Below are 15635 nucleotides of genomic sequence, written 5' to 3'. Positions count from 1 at the left end.
GATCCTCTAGATTAACTCAAAATATGAGTTAGGATCTGGACCGTCCGATCAGAATCTACACGAATATTAAAAGGAGACTGTGCATTCAATCTGTGATTGGATTGGTCCGGATTCTGATCGGACGGTCCGAATTCAAACTCAAATTTTGAGTTATGTGCTTTCAATATCTCGTAAAGTGCTTATACTAACTTAAAAAAATATTTATATTAGTTGATAAAATGTTTATACTTTGTTTTACAAGATATGACAATCCAAAAATTATTGCTTATACTTGCTCCACAATTTTTTTAAATCTACTTAACAAAGTTAAATAAGGCTTAATGAAAATATATAAACAGCTTAAATTTGTTCTTACTTGAAAACCTCTTACATTAATCTAGACCAAAATTTAAAAACCTCTTAGCGTGACTCCTATTCTTACTTTTTAAAAAAAATTAAAAAACACAAACACACACACACATACAGCTACTTACTAAAATTTTAACAAGTATGAAACTTGCCAAAGAAGTGTTTACAATCCCAAGTATGTGTCTTCTAATTTCACCGAACCTTTTGTTTTGAGGAAAAAAAGGATAATGCTCATATTTAATTGATAATTGCGGTTACAAAGTTTATATTCAAGGTTTGTAAATACGTAAAATGCTCAAGACAATTGAGCTCAGAAAACAGGAGAAAGGAAAATTACAACAATGAAAATCAGCTGAAGGCTAAAATAAGAACTGTAAAGGAACTAAAATAAAAATTAAAGTCTAAAATAGAAACAAATGGAGGTTGAAGTTTATGTCGACAAGTCCTTAATTTTTGTTCTCCGTACCAGTGGCTACTTGAACCAGTCCGGTACCTGTGACTCTCCACGTACCCATCCTCTGCAGTTTGTGTTACCAGTAACTCACTACTTGTGCAGGGCTTTTTTTTTCTTCTGCATCTGTACTAAATGACATATATTAGTGAAATAAATTCTTGGTTAATCAAAATCTGGGTCTTTTTTTGTTTTCCTTTGCTGTTTTGGCGTACAAATATGATATATTTATTCTTTTGTTAAAGCAGTGACAGATTTTTGTATTGAATGATATTTACAGGCCGGATTTGCGTTTCCAGCGAATGGCATCACAATTGGAAGAAAAAAAAAATGTTGGTGTACAATTACTTTTAATTTTGAGGTAAACTTACATAAAAATAAACGTGATGCTTTTCATTTACACAAGCAAAATTAAGTCTATTGTACTAGAATTTGATACCTCAAATTTGTATGATAATCGGCTTTAAAAGAAAATTGGATTTTCCAATTTGTTGTGTTGTGGTTGTTCATGCGTTTGTCATGTGAAATTATTGTATATGGAAATCTTGTCATTTATTACCGATAGCGCGCATGAAGTTAATTGGACTTTGGAGTTTTAAAGTCAGAGTAGTAATAAATTAAAACATGTACAGAAATTAAAAGCAACAAAAACAAATTAAGTTTAATTAACAAAAAAAACTTAAATCTTGGGATCATATGGTGGATATATATCAATATTACACTCCATTATTAAAAAATAACTCATCGTAAAAAATTGTAATGGTCCACCAAAATGTATGATAATATATGATATTATTATCATACATGTACAGAATGTTATTAGCATCGTAAAAAATTGTAATTAATGGTCCACCAAAATGTTATTAGCATGCCAGAGTTTGATACCTCAAATTTGTATGATAATATATGATATTATTAGCTTTCAAAAAATTTGGGTTGTCCAATTTGCTGTTGATGTTCATGCGTTTGTCATGTGAAATTATTGTATATGAAAATCTTGCCATTTATTACCGACAGCATGAAATTTCGAATTTTAAAGCCACAATAGTTATAAAAAAATGTAAAGAAATTAAAAGCTATAGAAACAAATTAAGTTTAACACACAAAAAACAAAATCTTGGGATCATATATATGGTGGGCGTATATCATGAGTACTCCATCATATAAAAGTTACTCCATCGTAAAAAATTGTATGGTCCACCAAAAAGATTTGCGAAATAACTGGAAAGCCGTTGGTTACAAGGGAAAATGATATTTCTTAGCTACTCTTTTCATACTTGTAACTTCTCATCTATCATGTAACACGGATCATTCATTAATTACATAACACCATATATATATATGTGTGTGTATGTATATATATTTATATATTAATTACATAACACCATAAAGACCTTGTTACACTTCACAAACCCCTCATCCTCGTGGACTCCAGATCCTACAACATATGTATACATACACAGCAGAAATGCATCCAAAAACTACTTTTACACATACACGGCATATACTAATTAAAAACCAAGATATATATATGTACATGATAAAGCAGTTCCCTACTACGTACTAGTTGCCGCTACCACCATGGTGGAGCCCCTGGAAGTAACCCTGCGGGTTCCCTTCGAACCCGGACCTTGAGATATAACCCTCTCCACCGGGGGCCTTCATCATGCCACCTCCATGGCTGACACCACCAGATTTTCCAGCTCCTCCCTTAGTACCTCCACCACCACCACCTCCTTTCCCTCCACTACTTCCACTGCCCCCACATCCTTTGCCTGCACTACTACTTCCACCGCCTCCACCTCCTTTGCCTCCACCGCCACCACCTCCCTTTCCACCACCTCCACTGCCTCCGCCGCCTTTTCCTCCAGCCCCGCCACCTTTGCCTCCCATTAATTTTTCGCGAATGCTAGCTAACTACCAAGTTGGAGTATCAAGTATATATCAACAGAGAACTTGGCTGTTACTGCTATGGTTTAAACTTCAGATATTTGTTTTGTTTCTTTGTAAATTAGCTATATGAATTTTGTTAGCATGCTGCATGCAGCGAATGCTATTTAATGGAGCGGGACTGCGAGACGAGTTGGAAGCAGCTGATTATGTGGCGCCTAAGTGTACCGCCAACATATGGGCTCATGCCTCGGTGCACCAAGCTTTGTACACTTGCCTGCTCCCGTGTCAAGCATGCATGATGAAACCACCAACAGATCAACATCAATAAAATTAATAAATAATATATATATAGTAGTTATATTAATTTGAAATGCGGAGTCATATATACATTCTTTTTTTTGCTTTCGGTAATTTAGAAAATATTATAAAAACATGAAAAACTTGACATGGTTTTTCTGGTATACTTATAGATGCCCTCTTCACCATCACCATCATCGATCTTTATAATTTTATAGTTCTTTTTATTAACGTTATTTGTTCCATTTGATGTGACTATCAAACATTTTATTTGAATACTTGACTAAATGTTAAATTGAAAAACTTATTAGTGAAGATTCAATCAAAAAAATATCTACCAGTTAGCTAGCTAGGGTCAAGAATTTAATAGTGAAGATTCCATTTTATAATTTATTTTAATAATATTTTAATTTAGGTTAATGGCTTTATTGTTTTTAGAGAAAGTTTAATGGCTGTATTATTCGGTTTATATTAATGACGGGGTTAATTGATTGTGATGGTGATTCTAGTTTTAGTTTTGATCAGATTCATGTAAGAGTAGAATTGAGGTGTTCCTAAGTTCACCAAATTCTTTGGTGAACTCAAAGTCTAAAATCTATCAAATATGCTTCAAATGACGAATTTGAACGTTGAAATCTGTCTACCTTACGAGTGATGCGTCTATATGTGAAAACTTTAAACATTTGAATTAATTTAGTATAAAATAAAGCGGTCAAAATTAGAAGGTAAATAAATTAATTTTAATGCATTTATTTTTTGAATGTTTTTTGACAACTTAACTATATGCAAAATTAATTTTAAAATTTAAAATTTTTACATGTAGATGCATCACTCGTAAGGTATACGAGTTTCAACGGTTCAGATTCATCATTTAAAATTGATTCGATGGATTTTAGACTTGAGTTCACCAAAGAGTTTGATGAACTTAAGAACGCCCTAGTTCTACTCTTTATTTAAGACTTTATCTCTAATATCCCCCATGAAGGTCAACTATACTCTATGCCTAGATCCTTCCCAAAATTATAGTTTGAACTTTCAAGAAAAAAACACAAATTAGCTCGAGTTATGGACAACTCGAATTCAATTCAGATGATAATGAGTCGAGTTGGCTCGAGTTGAGAATATTGAGCTGAGCTGGCTCACTAACTCGAATTCAACTCGCGAGTAACTCGAGTTGGCTCGTGACTCGTGAGTCAACTCGTTTGAGGTCTTGAACACTTGAACTCGAGTTTTGATTCTTTTGCATCTCTCTTCCAATCAGGTCGTGACAAAAGAAAAGATAGATGCCTAGGGGCTTACTGTGGCAAGAAAAAAACAAAAGAAAATATACTAGCTTATCCTCTACAGCGAGCGACTACCTTTATTTGTAATCAAATGCGATCTCGAAAATAAGCACGAATCATCAGAACATTTGATCTATCAATTTCAGCGATGCATGGTGCAACATAGCAGAGAATCAAAGCTCATAAAAAGATCGTTACCACACTGCTTAGTGTTCAGTGTTCACCGACAAGTGGGACAGACGTTGCAGGAAAGGTCTCGACGTGTCTTCGCTTCGTAAAACCAAAGCGAACTATTTGCAATTTTGCTTGCTCTCTGGTCTCCCTTCCTACTACTCACTTCCCGAAAATTGTAAAGAAAGAACATTGATCAAAGAAAGAAAGGGATCAGAACGTCGATTAAAAATGGCGGATAAGCCGAGCCGCGCGCTGGTTTTGTACGGCGACGGTCTGGCCTCGCTCGTCTCCCCTTCGCATTCCAACCTTCACTCCTTCGCCTCTCTCTCCTCCTGCGGTTTCCTCTCCCTCCGATCTCCCCCATCTCAAGGTCAATCTCCTCTCTCACCTCCTGTCTTCATTTCCTTTTGGGTTGGCTTGCTGTTACGAATCATTGCAGTCGTGAAATTGATAAAAAATAACTGTTATTGATGTTAGATACTTGCATGGATGAATTCAGGTGTTCAGTTCCTCAGGGGTAAAATTGGGATAACCAATTTTTATTGGGTTTAATTTCAGACTCTATAGCCAACAGCAGAACAGCTCGAGATTTCGCACAGTTACTTGATGCATATGATTTCTACATTGCCAAGGTTGCATCTTTCACTTGCCTAGCTAAAAAATAAATAAGAATGTTAGAAACACAATGAATCCATTCTGACATAAATCTTGTTATTATTTTAGAGTGGGCAAACCAACGAGTCTGGTTGTAGCTTTAATCCGGAGTATGCTGTGCCTGAATTATCAAAGAGGTGAAGTTTTTAAATTGCTGCAGTTTTGAGATAACTGAAATAAGATAACATGAATTCTGTACTAAGGTAATTTAATATACTTGATTGAGTTTAGTAAGAAACAATGCATACTAGGACCGACAGATGGCATTTTCTTTTAATTGTATGATGAAACCCCCATTTAATCAATTGAGCATCAGCTGCCCAGTCAATGTACATCTGACCTTCAGGTTTCCTAAATCTTGCAAATAAGACTTTAAACAACACAATTTTTATTTTAACATATCTCACATGTTTAAATAAACATCCAAGAATGACAGCTTTTAATCCAGTATGATTTATCTTTAATTATTGAGGTTTAGGATCTTTGCTATATGCATAAGAATTACTTTGAGAGTGGTCTTACTATAAAATACTTTCTGAGCTTCATCTTTTTTAATTCTTTCCTTTGTTATTACTGTTTTAATTTTCAGATTTATGGGTCTCAGAGCAGCCATATTCAGTAGCTCACCTAGCATAATTTCTCTCGCATCCGATCTCTCTCTATCTACTCTCCAGCTGGAGGAAACTGACTCATCAGACTTACGATCTCAGCTTCTTTCCCTTCTAGGGTTTTCCGGACAAAATATACTAGAAGCATCTGAATATGATTTGGTATTTTTACATGTAACATCTGAAACCTTTAAGACCCTGAAAGGGAAGAGTGCAATTGACTGGCTTGACCAGTTAGTAGGGGCCATATTGGAAATTGCTACCGCTGGGTCGGCTGTATCGTCCCGACTCCACCTTTCTGTTGTCTTGAGCTATGAAACATCATCAGATAGGTCCCGCATCTCCCTAGTAAAAGAAATGAACTCTGACTTAGGTTTGCTTCGGCCACGCCAGAGTTATACCATGAAGAACGGGAAGCCTTTGGATGAAATTAGGTAAGCAAATTATTTGTTGCATCCAATGTTTAGTTACTGTTATAGGCATAGGGTAGGTACATAAATGCTAGTATGGTTTGAATACATGGTTGTTTGAAGAGAAACTTGCACAAGGGAACCGCCCTTTGCAAAGATTGACAGATAAACTAAACTTAAAAGAGTAAATTTCTGACTTATTATGATACAATGAAAATTGGTTGAGCTCTTATTCTATAGTGTTTACATATATCCAAAAATTACACATTTTCATTGAAAGGAAATTATTATCTTTTGTAGGCATGATCATCCAATGCTGGTTGCACAGTGGCAAGATGGGGTGACTAGGAGAGACCTGGCCAATGCATTTACCTTTGAGGAATTCAACAAGGTACGTTTCGTTATTCCTGATCAAATATTTATAAAAGTGTTTTTTTTTTCTAATTTAACAGAGTGACCAAAGTGCTGTTGGTACCTAGTGGTTGCACGCACTTGCATTGGAACAATCTTTTGTGAACTTATTCACATCATTTTGGTACTATTTTTTTCTTTTGTATGCTGGCTTGTAATTAGTAAGTTTTTGTTGTGATGTGTACTCTGCCCAATGATAGAGGTGCAAAAGGATCAGATACGGATCGGATAGTAGAAATACCATATCCGTATCCGTTTTTTTTTTGCCGGATACGGATAGGGTCGGATATTAAACGGATACGGATAGGAATCGGATATGAACGGATTCGAATACGGATATGGATATAATTCGGATACCTAATTCATATATTGTAACAAAATTAACATACTTTTCAATTATATTTTTTTCATTAGAAAATATGTACATAAAATACAGATATAAATTAAGACAACAAAAGAATTTCCCCATATAGTCACATTTTGCCTTCATTTCTTTGTTATTTTTTTTTTGTGTAAGTTGTTGATTGAAAATACAACAGATCAAATAAATGTCACAGTACAATTAATATCTAATCAATTAATCAATTTAGATATACAAATTGAAAACGACCACAGTGCACAATCAAATAAATGCCACATTTAGAGAAACATTTGAGACCTTGTAAACTGAACCTTGTAAACTGAAGGTCTAAATTTAAAAAAGGTCTATATTTAAAGGCCATCAAATGAGTACCACATCTGCTAAGTTAGCACTCTGACAATTTTTAACTTATTCGTAAAAGTTTCGCCAATTCATTGAGAGGAGTTAAACTATCCAAGTGGTGAGCGAATTGCAAATGGGTCCGAGAAAACTTATAACGGGTATTAACGGATATCCGTTAAATGTGAACTTACGGATACGGATAATTTATCTATATCTGTATCCGCTTCCGAAACTAAAACTCTATCCAATCCGTATCCAACCATCTGAATCTGCAAAAATTCAGATCCGGATCCGGATCCAGACGGATATTATCCGTTTGCACCCCTACCAATGATACTAAAACTAAAGGAAGAATTAGATGGCAATTCCATGTGTGATTTCTTTCTCTGCTTGAGAGTAATTGACTTTTCTCCGGAGAGGCATGTAGTAGTACATTCTGCTTACTGCATTGATTGCCACTCTAGAAGTCACTGTGATTGGTGACTGATGAAGAGAAATTTGAGTTCATAATTGTGCGAGTTAAAGTAAAATTACTTCTTAAACATCCGAAATATAGTAAATGACTTAACCGAACAATACAGTAGGAGTTTCCTCGAGTGTTACCACTTTTGGCATGCTCGACGGCAGAGCTTCAAATTTAAAATGGAAAACTTAGGGATCAAATGTGAATTGAGTGATACTTTAGGACCATGTGCAATTTTTACTTTTCTGAGAGATAATCCTAACACTGCCATAGTGCTGGTGGTACTTCAGAGGAAACCCACCTGCTGCTAAGTCTGTTATCTGCAATTTTATACTCCTTGGGCCCTGTTATCCGAATTCGGGCTGTCCATTTGACCAGAATGGGAAATGACTGATACTTTAAGGGCCATTTATGTAATTTACTCTCTTGAAAGAGTATCAAATCCAATACTTAGAGATTATGCGAGCGCTTCCATAGTCTGGTGATACTCCAAATGAAAACCAACTTGCTGCTGGATCCATAATTGCTGTTATGTACACCTTGAAAACTAGGGCCCTGCGTTATTGTGTTTCTCAATACCTATTTTAAATTTGTGTATTCTTTAAGTTTGTAACTGGTGACACTGGGAGAATTGATGTTGCCAATTGGTCCAAGTTTTTGGTTTTTCCTGGTGGTTTTATTGTTAGACTTTTAACTAGTGTATTCTTTGTTATGAGATTCATTATATGCTGGGGCTGAGACTGCACAAGTTGAGCTCTTAAGTTTGCAACTTTATTTTTTTGTTTTGTACCTGACTTGTTTGTGTTAGTATTTTGCTGGTACAGTACCATGCCAATCAGATTCAGAACCAATATTTAATGGGCCTGCATGTAAACCTGCCTCTTTTTTAATACTTCGATTTGTACCAGTTACTCTTTAAATAACTTATCATTTTTTTTTCTCTCTTTCTTTTTATGTAGAATGGAGGAAATCTGGCCATGCTGGCGGACCAGTTTCTACATGAGGTGGCGTTCAAACTTTGGAAGGCACCCAAATATGGTGCTTGACTGCTCACCTAACAATAATGTAGATGAATTTGAGTGAATCTTTGCAAATTATTTACTTTGGTTTAAGATGTTTCGTGTAATTTGACCAGGGAGAAATAAATGCAAAGTTAGCCTTGAATGGCATGTCTTTTGGAAAATTGCTTCTCTTAATTGCATTTGAGGATCTGATTTCGTTTGAGTATGAAGTTATCATTCTACATTGGCTTCGATTTTGCAATTATTTAACAGGTAGTACAACCGACAATTAACAGAGTTTGTTATCCAAGGTTTTTACTAATATCATGCACTGTGCTTTCGCCATATCTGGCTCTCTAGAAATCAGTCTATTATGCTTAATTCCTTTTTGATACAATACTATGCTTAATTATTTCAAAACGAAATGAAAACAGACTTCCTTCCGGAAGTCATTTAAAAAAATATGTGATTAATTTCCTCTTAGATATAAGACGTAAAGCTGTACAATATTTCAATGTTAGACTTATATTGACACCCACTAAACGAATAAAGTAACGTAAAAGAAATATCTGTTCTAAATTCTAATATCCTCCATAAAATAAATTGTTGACATTTATAACCATGCTTCACCAATGAACCGTGACATGTTGCAATATGTTTCGTAGTTAATTGATGCTCTTAGACAAATACACCAAAAGTACAAACTGGGACCTTTTAGGTCCGAAGAAAGTTAGAAAGGCCGAATCTCATCTTCTGAGAAACAAAAGAATTACGAGAAAGAAAAAATCTGTGTTGGGCCGGCATTGCTCTTATTGGATCTGTATATTATTTTGGAGCCCGCGTAATCCTGCCTGCCAGAAAACAGGAGCGTCCGGTTTTTTTTAGCTGTAAAGCTATCTGCTCTTCTTTAGTCCCACACCTACGGAACATAAAAGAGAACCCACTCGGGCGCTTATAAAAGAAGTCGGGGGGCTACTGAGAAAAGCACTTACCTGGACGGGGTCGATGAACGATCATGAAGGTTCATGGCCTAGGCTAGTGGCCCACATTGCACTTGGTGGGAGCGCTGGCCTACCATCTGCCCAAGTGGCAGAGTGGACGTCGTAATTTGTGATAGAGGGGGTACGCGTTCGCGCGGCCCCTACCAATTATCAATTCAAATTTTTTTATTTATGTCAAGACTTTTGTCGAAAATAAATATTTTTAAAGTATGCGTCAGATTTGTTAATTATTTCCATTGACGAGAGAAGAAGAGAAATGAATTTAGGGAGATAAATAGCGAGAGAAGAGGGGACAGAGACAGCAACGGAGAGAACAGGAAAAGAATAAAATTAATTGACGGAGAAGAAGAGAAAGGAGCCGTTTTTTTTAATTTTCGCTGATGTGGCATTAATTGCAATTATTTGCGGATTGCTGATTTGCGGATTGCTGGGATGGAGTGTTTAGCAATTTATAAGAGTCTTTAATTGCTAAAAGTAATGATGTGGCTGTTTAGCAATTAAATTGAATTGCTCCAATTAAAAGTAATGACGTGGCTGTTTAGCAATTAAATTGAATTGCTCTGTTGGAGATGCTCTAACTAGTTTTTCAAGTCTATTATTCAACGGTTAATTTTCCTCTTCTCTTTTGATTCAGCGGGACTTCTCTAATACAGGGATCCTTTGAGATGCACCTGGAGGAGATCTCATCTGCTTCCACCCCTCTCCTCCCCGCAAAATCACGCTCTCTCCTTGATGAGGTACAGAAGCAGTTGTATCTGGCTGGGCCGTTGATCTTAGTAAGCTTGCTTCAGTACAGCCTCCAGGTAGGTTTTTCAGACTTGTTGGTTCGACTCAGCTCGTTTTTGTGTCGATTAAGATCAATTTATGAGAAATCCTTAAACCCTAGCTAAGTTCAGATGGTTTTATCGAACTGTAAACTACTGTGACGGTGCTAAATTGGAACATGCTCTTATCTAGGTTAAACCAGCATGACCTGTTTTGGGCGTTTCAGGTTTGGGTCTATGTGATCAGTTCATTTTAGGTTAGCTTATTTCAAGGAAGCACCTAGTCTTCTGGAGCCAATACTGAAGTGCTTTCTTGCAAAGTCCTGACAACATCTAGTAGTGTTTATGACCACAATGTTTCTATGCAATTACCTCCAATTATTTTGAGAAATTCACAAACAAGAATGATCTTTAGATTAATGTGACAGTATAAGAACATTTCGTTGGCAATTCTGTCTGTACTTGTAATGTGTTATTTTCCCCCTAATATAGAAGTCTAAGCCGATTTTTTCTGAGAGGACAGTTAGGTCACAAATCAGATAAAAAAAGAGAGAGAGGAATAAGAAGAGTTGTGATCCAATACTCAAATTGTTTTATGTGCAGTACTGTTTGGTATAGTTGTACGGTATCAAATCAAACCTTAAATAGGATAAGTATGGTAGATCTGGTAATAAAATTGATGGCTCTGTCAAAAACTACAGGTGATCTCCCTTATGTTTGCTGGACATCTTGGTGAGCTGTCACTCTCTGGTGCCTCTGTTGCAACCTCCTTTGCTAATGTCACTGGATTCAGTGTCTTGGTATGTTAAGGTTTTTACTTGTATTATTTTCTATTTTCCTTCTTTGTGGAATGTGATGAAGACATGTCAGGATGGAGGATGTTCATACAACAATTTGCTAATGCCTATAGAATGTCTTGCCTTTGTTGAGGTGCCTGAATATTTACAGACCTTATTTTCTTTTTTTACCTTTTTTGTGGAATGTCTTCCCTTCATTGAGGGTGCCTGTACAATCAGTTTGATATCCTTTGTACCATTTGAAAATAATTTGAAAAAATGTTAAGCAGCCTTAGTTTTTCTTTTTAATTTAGTATTAAAACAACAAAGTACAACCAAGGAAAGAGAAAAAATTACACAGTGGTACATTACTGGATAGGGCTGGGAAGTACAAAACTAATTCCAAACCCAATTTGGGCTTCCTTCTCATGGGTTTTTTACCCTCTTATAATTATGAGCTAGCCAACTCATTTTTACAGTCGAAAGTAAATATGTAAAAATTTCTGCCCACATTCTTTCTTTTTGACAAGCTAGGGATGGGGACTGCACTTGACACCTTTTGTGGCCAGGCATATGGGGCAAAACAGTACCGTTTGCTTGGTATCTACCTTCAAAGAGCAGTATTCGTGCTCCTCCTAACCAGCATCCCTCTGGCAATTATCTGGGCCTTCACAGGCCAAATCCTCCTACATTTGGGCCAGAATCCCGAGATATCGGCTGAGGCTGGGATCTATGCCCGGTGGTTGATACCAAGCCTCTTTGCCTATGGTCCCCTCCAATGCCATGTGAGGTTTCTTCAAAGTCAAAACATAGTTCTTCCCATGGTTTTTTGCTCTGGTGTTACTGTACTTCTGCACTTGCCACTCTGTTGGGTTCTGGTGGCAAAAGCTGGATATGGAAATCGAGGCGCTGCACTGGCTACAGCAGTTTCTTACTGGGTCAATGTGGTAATGTTGGGTTTGTATGTGAATTTCTCGAAGGCATGTAGGAGGACTAGGGTAAAGTTGAGCAATGAGGTGTTAACTGATTTGGTTGTGTTTATTAGGCTGGCTATTCCTTCAGCCTTTATGATTTGGTGAGTATTATACATGCAAGCTCTGCGCTCTTCTACTTTGATGCAGATTAAAACGAAAAAAAAAAACACAATACTACTTTTATCTCAGTCATTTTGGTACAGTACAGAACTATCATATGCGAACCCAAACTTCAGTTGGTATCAGTTTATCTTAATTTTAAATGTTTGTTCTGGCTATTGTGCAATTTAAACTAAATTGAGGCTGCTTGAGAAATCTTGATTGATATTTCAACATCAATATACAACTTCTGTTGTTCAGGTCAAACTAAATTGGCTAAAACTAGGACTGTACTGGTGAGATTTCATTCATAAGTTTTTTAGTCAAAATTTGGCTTGCTGATCCATTCCTGCTCCGGTACTTACCTGTTAATATCTTAATATCAATACCAATCTTTTTTTCTTGGGTAAGTCTAGTGAAGGTCAACTGGTTCTTTAATTGTCTAGTTCAAGGATTTCTTAATTTCTTCTAATACTCTTTTATGAATATGCAATCAGAGTTTGTAACTTTAAATTGTGATGAACTCTCCATAGCAACAATAATGCAGCTTGGAATTTTGGGCCTTTGAGATGGTGGTCCTCCTTGCGGGTTTTCTGCCTGACCCAAAACTAGAGACTTCTGTTCTTTCCATCACGTAAGGAAATAAAACACAGGCACTTTTCTATTTCTTCATCCTTGAGAATTTATTTTGTTTCATTTGTTATTACACATGTTTGCATTTGATCCCTTTTTCTCCCCTCTTTTACCTGGAATCTGAGTTCTATTTATGCCCTAAAGAATAAGAAATATCTAATAGCCACTCTGAAAAGTGGAAATTGTACAAGGAACAGTCCACCTAGTTATTTTGGAGTAGACCACATTAACTCTCTTTTTATCTGTTATTTTACACAGTGAATGTAATGGGAAAAAATGGAGAATGAAAAGGATTGTGTTCGTACTTTATAGCATTGCATATGCAATGGTCAATTTCCGTTTCATTTGGAATTGTCCCTCCGATGGAGTATATTGAAATTTTCATTATTAATGAGTGCTCTTTTTCTACATTCACTATTATTTTTGTTACTTGAGTCACTACATTTTAACAACTTTGCATGTTATGGCAGTCTCAACACAATGTGGATGGTGTATATGATTCCAACTGGCCTGAGCAGCGCTATTAGGTATATAAAAGAAGTATCAAGCTATTAAGGTGTATTATTGATATCAATCCTCCTTGTTTCACTTATAAGAATATGTTGTCTTTATTGTCTCAATAGTATCAGGGTTTCAAATGAATTGGGCTCTGGCAACCCACAAGGGACACAACTGTCAGTTTCTGCTGCTTTTATTATATGCCTTACAGAAGGTATAATTGTGGCTATAATCACCATTTTTGTGCGTGATATTTGGGGCTTCCTATATAGCAATGAGACGGAAGTTGTGAAATATGTGTCTGCTATGATGCCAGTCTTGGCTGCTTCTGACTTCATGGACGGCATTCAGTGCACTCTTTCAGGTTTGAAAATTGGACTAGTATAATCTTAGCCCACATTGGTTATGGATCTAATATTGTCAAAGCCTTGATCCTGTCTGGTTAGTCCTGAACAATTAAAACATAAATATGCTGGTCTAAACATATTTGCATATGGTCGAACCATAGTGACATTGTTACAATTTGTATAGACGCCATTGGAATTGATTGTTTTCTTTATTTTAAAAGAACTTCCGGATTTAAGTACCAAATGGGTCAAGGCCATTCAGGTAATGACATGGATTTACAGTGGGACCTGACCTGACACCACCTAAAAGCGGGTTAAGAAAAAAAATCTAGATGTGGTCAGGTGTTCAGGTTTCCATAATAAATAATGGTCTGCCTGATAGCCTGAAGGCCTAAGCTATAAAAAAAAACATCACAAAAGTGAGCAATACGGTATTGAACCTGACTAATACAGTATTGGTACACTTGAAGCAGTCAATTGATTTTTATGATAAATGTATGTATTTCTGTTATGAAGGGGTGGCGAGAGGGTGTGGTTGGCAGAATATCTGTTCGATTATAAACCTTGGAGCCTATTACCTTGTCGGCATCCCTTCTGCTGTCGTCTTTGCATTTTTCTTACATTTTGGTGGTCAGGTAGGAAAATAAATATTTTATTTTTCTCATAAATAGATACCACTGGTAACCTTTTCATTTTTCCTCGTCACAATATAACACTGTTCAAGCAACTACCAAGCCTTGATCTTAAAACTGTAAACTCAGGTGATAGAATTTTTTTTTTTTTTTAAAAAAAAGGTGATGGTGTTGCCATGAGCAGTAAGTCTCAAATTTCAATTCTGTAGCTCTTGTATGATCCAAACTTGTGATTTCTAAGCAAACATGAACAGATATGATGAAAATAATTGAAGCAAAAATTAATAAAATATGAATGGCATAAGACATATCCATTGAAAAAATAATTTAAATGGAAATTATTCTGGTTGTGTGGCAGGGTCTGTGGCTGGGTATAATTTGTGCCATGATTGTTCAATTAATCGTACTTATTTGGATTATTGTGCGCACTGACTGGCATCATGAAACTATGGTGTCTCAAGGGAGAGTCCAGAAATCTCAAGGCAACACCGAATCGGCGCAACAGGAGGCTCTTAATCTACCTTAGTTTATTTTTTTATTATAGTTATTAATACTTGTAAGTACGACCAACTTATTTTATAGTAAGGTTTTTTTTATTATTGTTTGCAAATGAATTATGGAAAGCTAATTGAATGTATGTTGTTTAAAAATGTATTGAATTTGCACCTTGCAGTCTGCATGTTTAATTTGTCCTATTGTTGAAATAATAGAAAGACGAAGAAAATGAAGAACGCCAGAAATCGTATTCTGATAAAACAAATTTGTAATAAAGAAGGAAATGATGCTTACATCAAAGTTTTGAAATTTTTCAACACCAACAAGGCAACAACCTGTCTTCTATCATAAAATTGAAGAAATGTAATGTTATTTTTTTTTCATGCCACAAAACCTTAAACTAAATAAAATAAAGCTGGTTATTATTATTATTATTATTATTATTATTATTATTATTATTTTTTTATTATTTTCATTTTCATTTTCATTTTCCCGAATCGATTACTATCCGATATTGTATCTTGATTTCGCATGTTGGTATGTTAGAATAATCGCATCATGGCATTAATTAAAAGTATTTTATGTCTATTAGATGTTGAGATAGGTTTACACTTGTGCATATTTAATTGTATTCATAACTGTATGAAATTTATAAATAAAAGTGTTTTGTCCGTAGAGGATCCCCGAGGGGATAATTTTGGGTCACTTTGGACAGTACCC

The 15635-nt window shown here is 35.7% G+C and overlaps 3 protein-coding genes and 1 non-coding gene across 10 annotated transcripts; 3 read left to right on the top strand and 1 right to left on the bottom strand.

The window, feature by feature from the left end:
• Positions 1–2317: 2317 nt before the first annotated feature.
• On the bottom strand, positions 2318–2692 carry LOC144564828 (uncharacterized). The gene has a single exon (XM_078314440.1). It carries the CDS (start codon positions 2690–2692, stop codon positions 2363–2365), a length of 330 nt encoding a protein of 109 aa, XP_078170566.1. The 3' UTR covers positions 2318–2362.
• A 1615-nt stretch (positions 2693–4307) lies between these two features.
• LOC144564132 (rhomboid family protein) lies at positions 4308–8939 on the top strand. The gene is made up of 6 exons (XM_078313658.1): positions 4308–4816; positions 5005–5078; positions 5170–5237; positions 5690–6142; positions 6419–6509; positions 8655–8939. The coding sequence occupies exons 1-6, from the start codon at positions 4675–4677 to the stop codon at positions 8739–8741; spliced, it is 915 nt and encodes a 304-aa protein (XP_078169784.1). The 5' UTR covers positions 4308–4674; the 3' UTR covers positions 8742–8939.
• A 741-nt stretch (positions 8940–9680) lies between these two features.
• On the top strand, positions 9681–9840 carry LOC144564887 (U1 spliceosomal RNA). Its single transcript, XR_013514778.1, has one exon. It is a non-coding gene; the product is annotated as a U1 spliceosomal RNA (small nuclear RNA).
• Positions 9841–10255: 415 nt separating this feature from the next.
• On the top strand, positions 10256–15092 carry LOC144564421 (protein DETOXIFICATION 16-like). Of its 7 annotated transcripts, none has more exons than XM_078314015.1 (8): positions 10266–10500; positions 11163–11261; positions 11768–12312; positions 12858–12944; positions 13414–13470; positions 13573–13805; positions 14305–14423; positions 14779–15092. In XM_078314015.1, the coding sequence occupies exons 1-8, from the start codon at positions 10363–10365 to the stop codon at positions 14944–14946; spliced, it is 1446 nt and encodes a 481-aa protein (XP_078170141.1). In that variant the 5' UTR covers positions 10266–10362; the 3' UTR covers positions 14947–15092. The 7 variants fall into 7 exon arrangements, with proteins under 7 accessions (XP_078170143.1, XP_078170141.1, XP_078170140.1 ...); XM_078314014.1 differs by having other exon boundaries at positions 10268–10500; positions 13567–13805; XM_078314020.1 differs by having other exon boundaries at positions 10313–10500; positions 11772–12312.
• Positions 15093–15635: the final 543 nt, after the last annotated feature.

Source organism: Carex rostrata, chromosome 13 (genome assembly GCF_964058835.1).
Source record: "Carex rostrata chromosome 13, lpCarRost1.2, whole genome shotgun sequence".
Classification (NCBI taxonomy): Eukaryota; Viridiplantae; Streptophyta; class Magnoliopsida; order Poales; family Cyperaceae; genus Carex; species Carex rostrata.
This window is presented reverse-complemented; position numbering and strand designations above follow the sequence as displayed.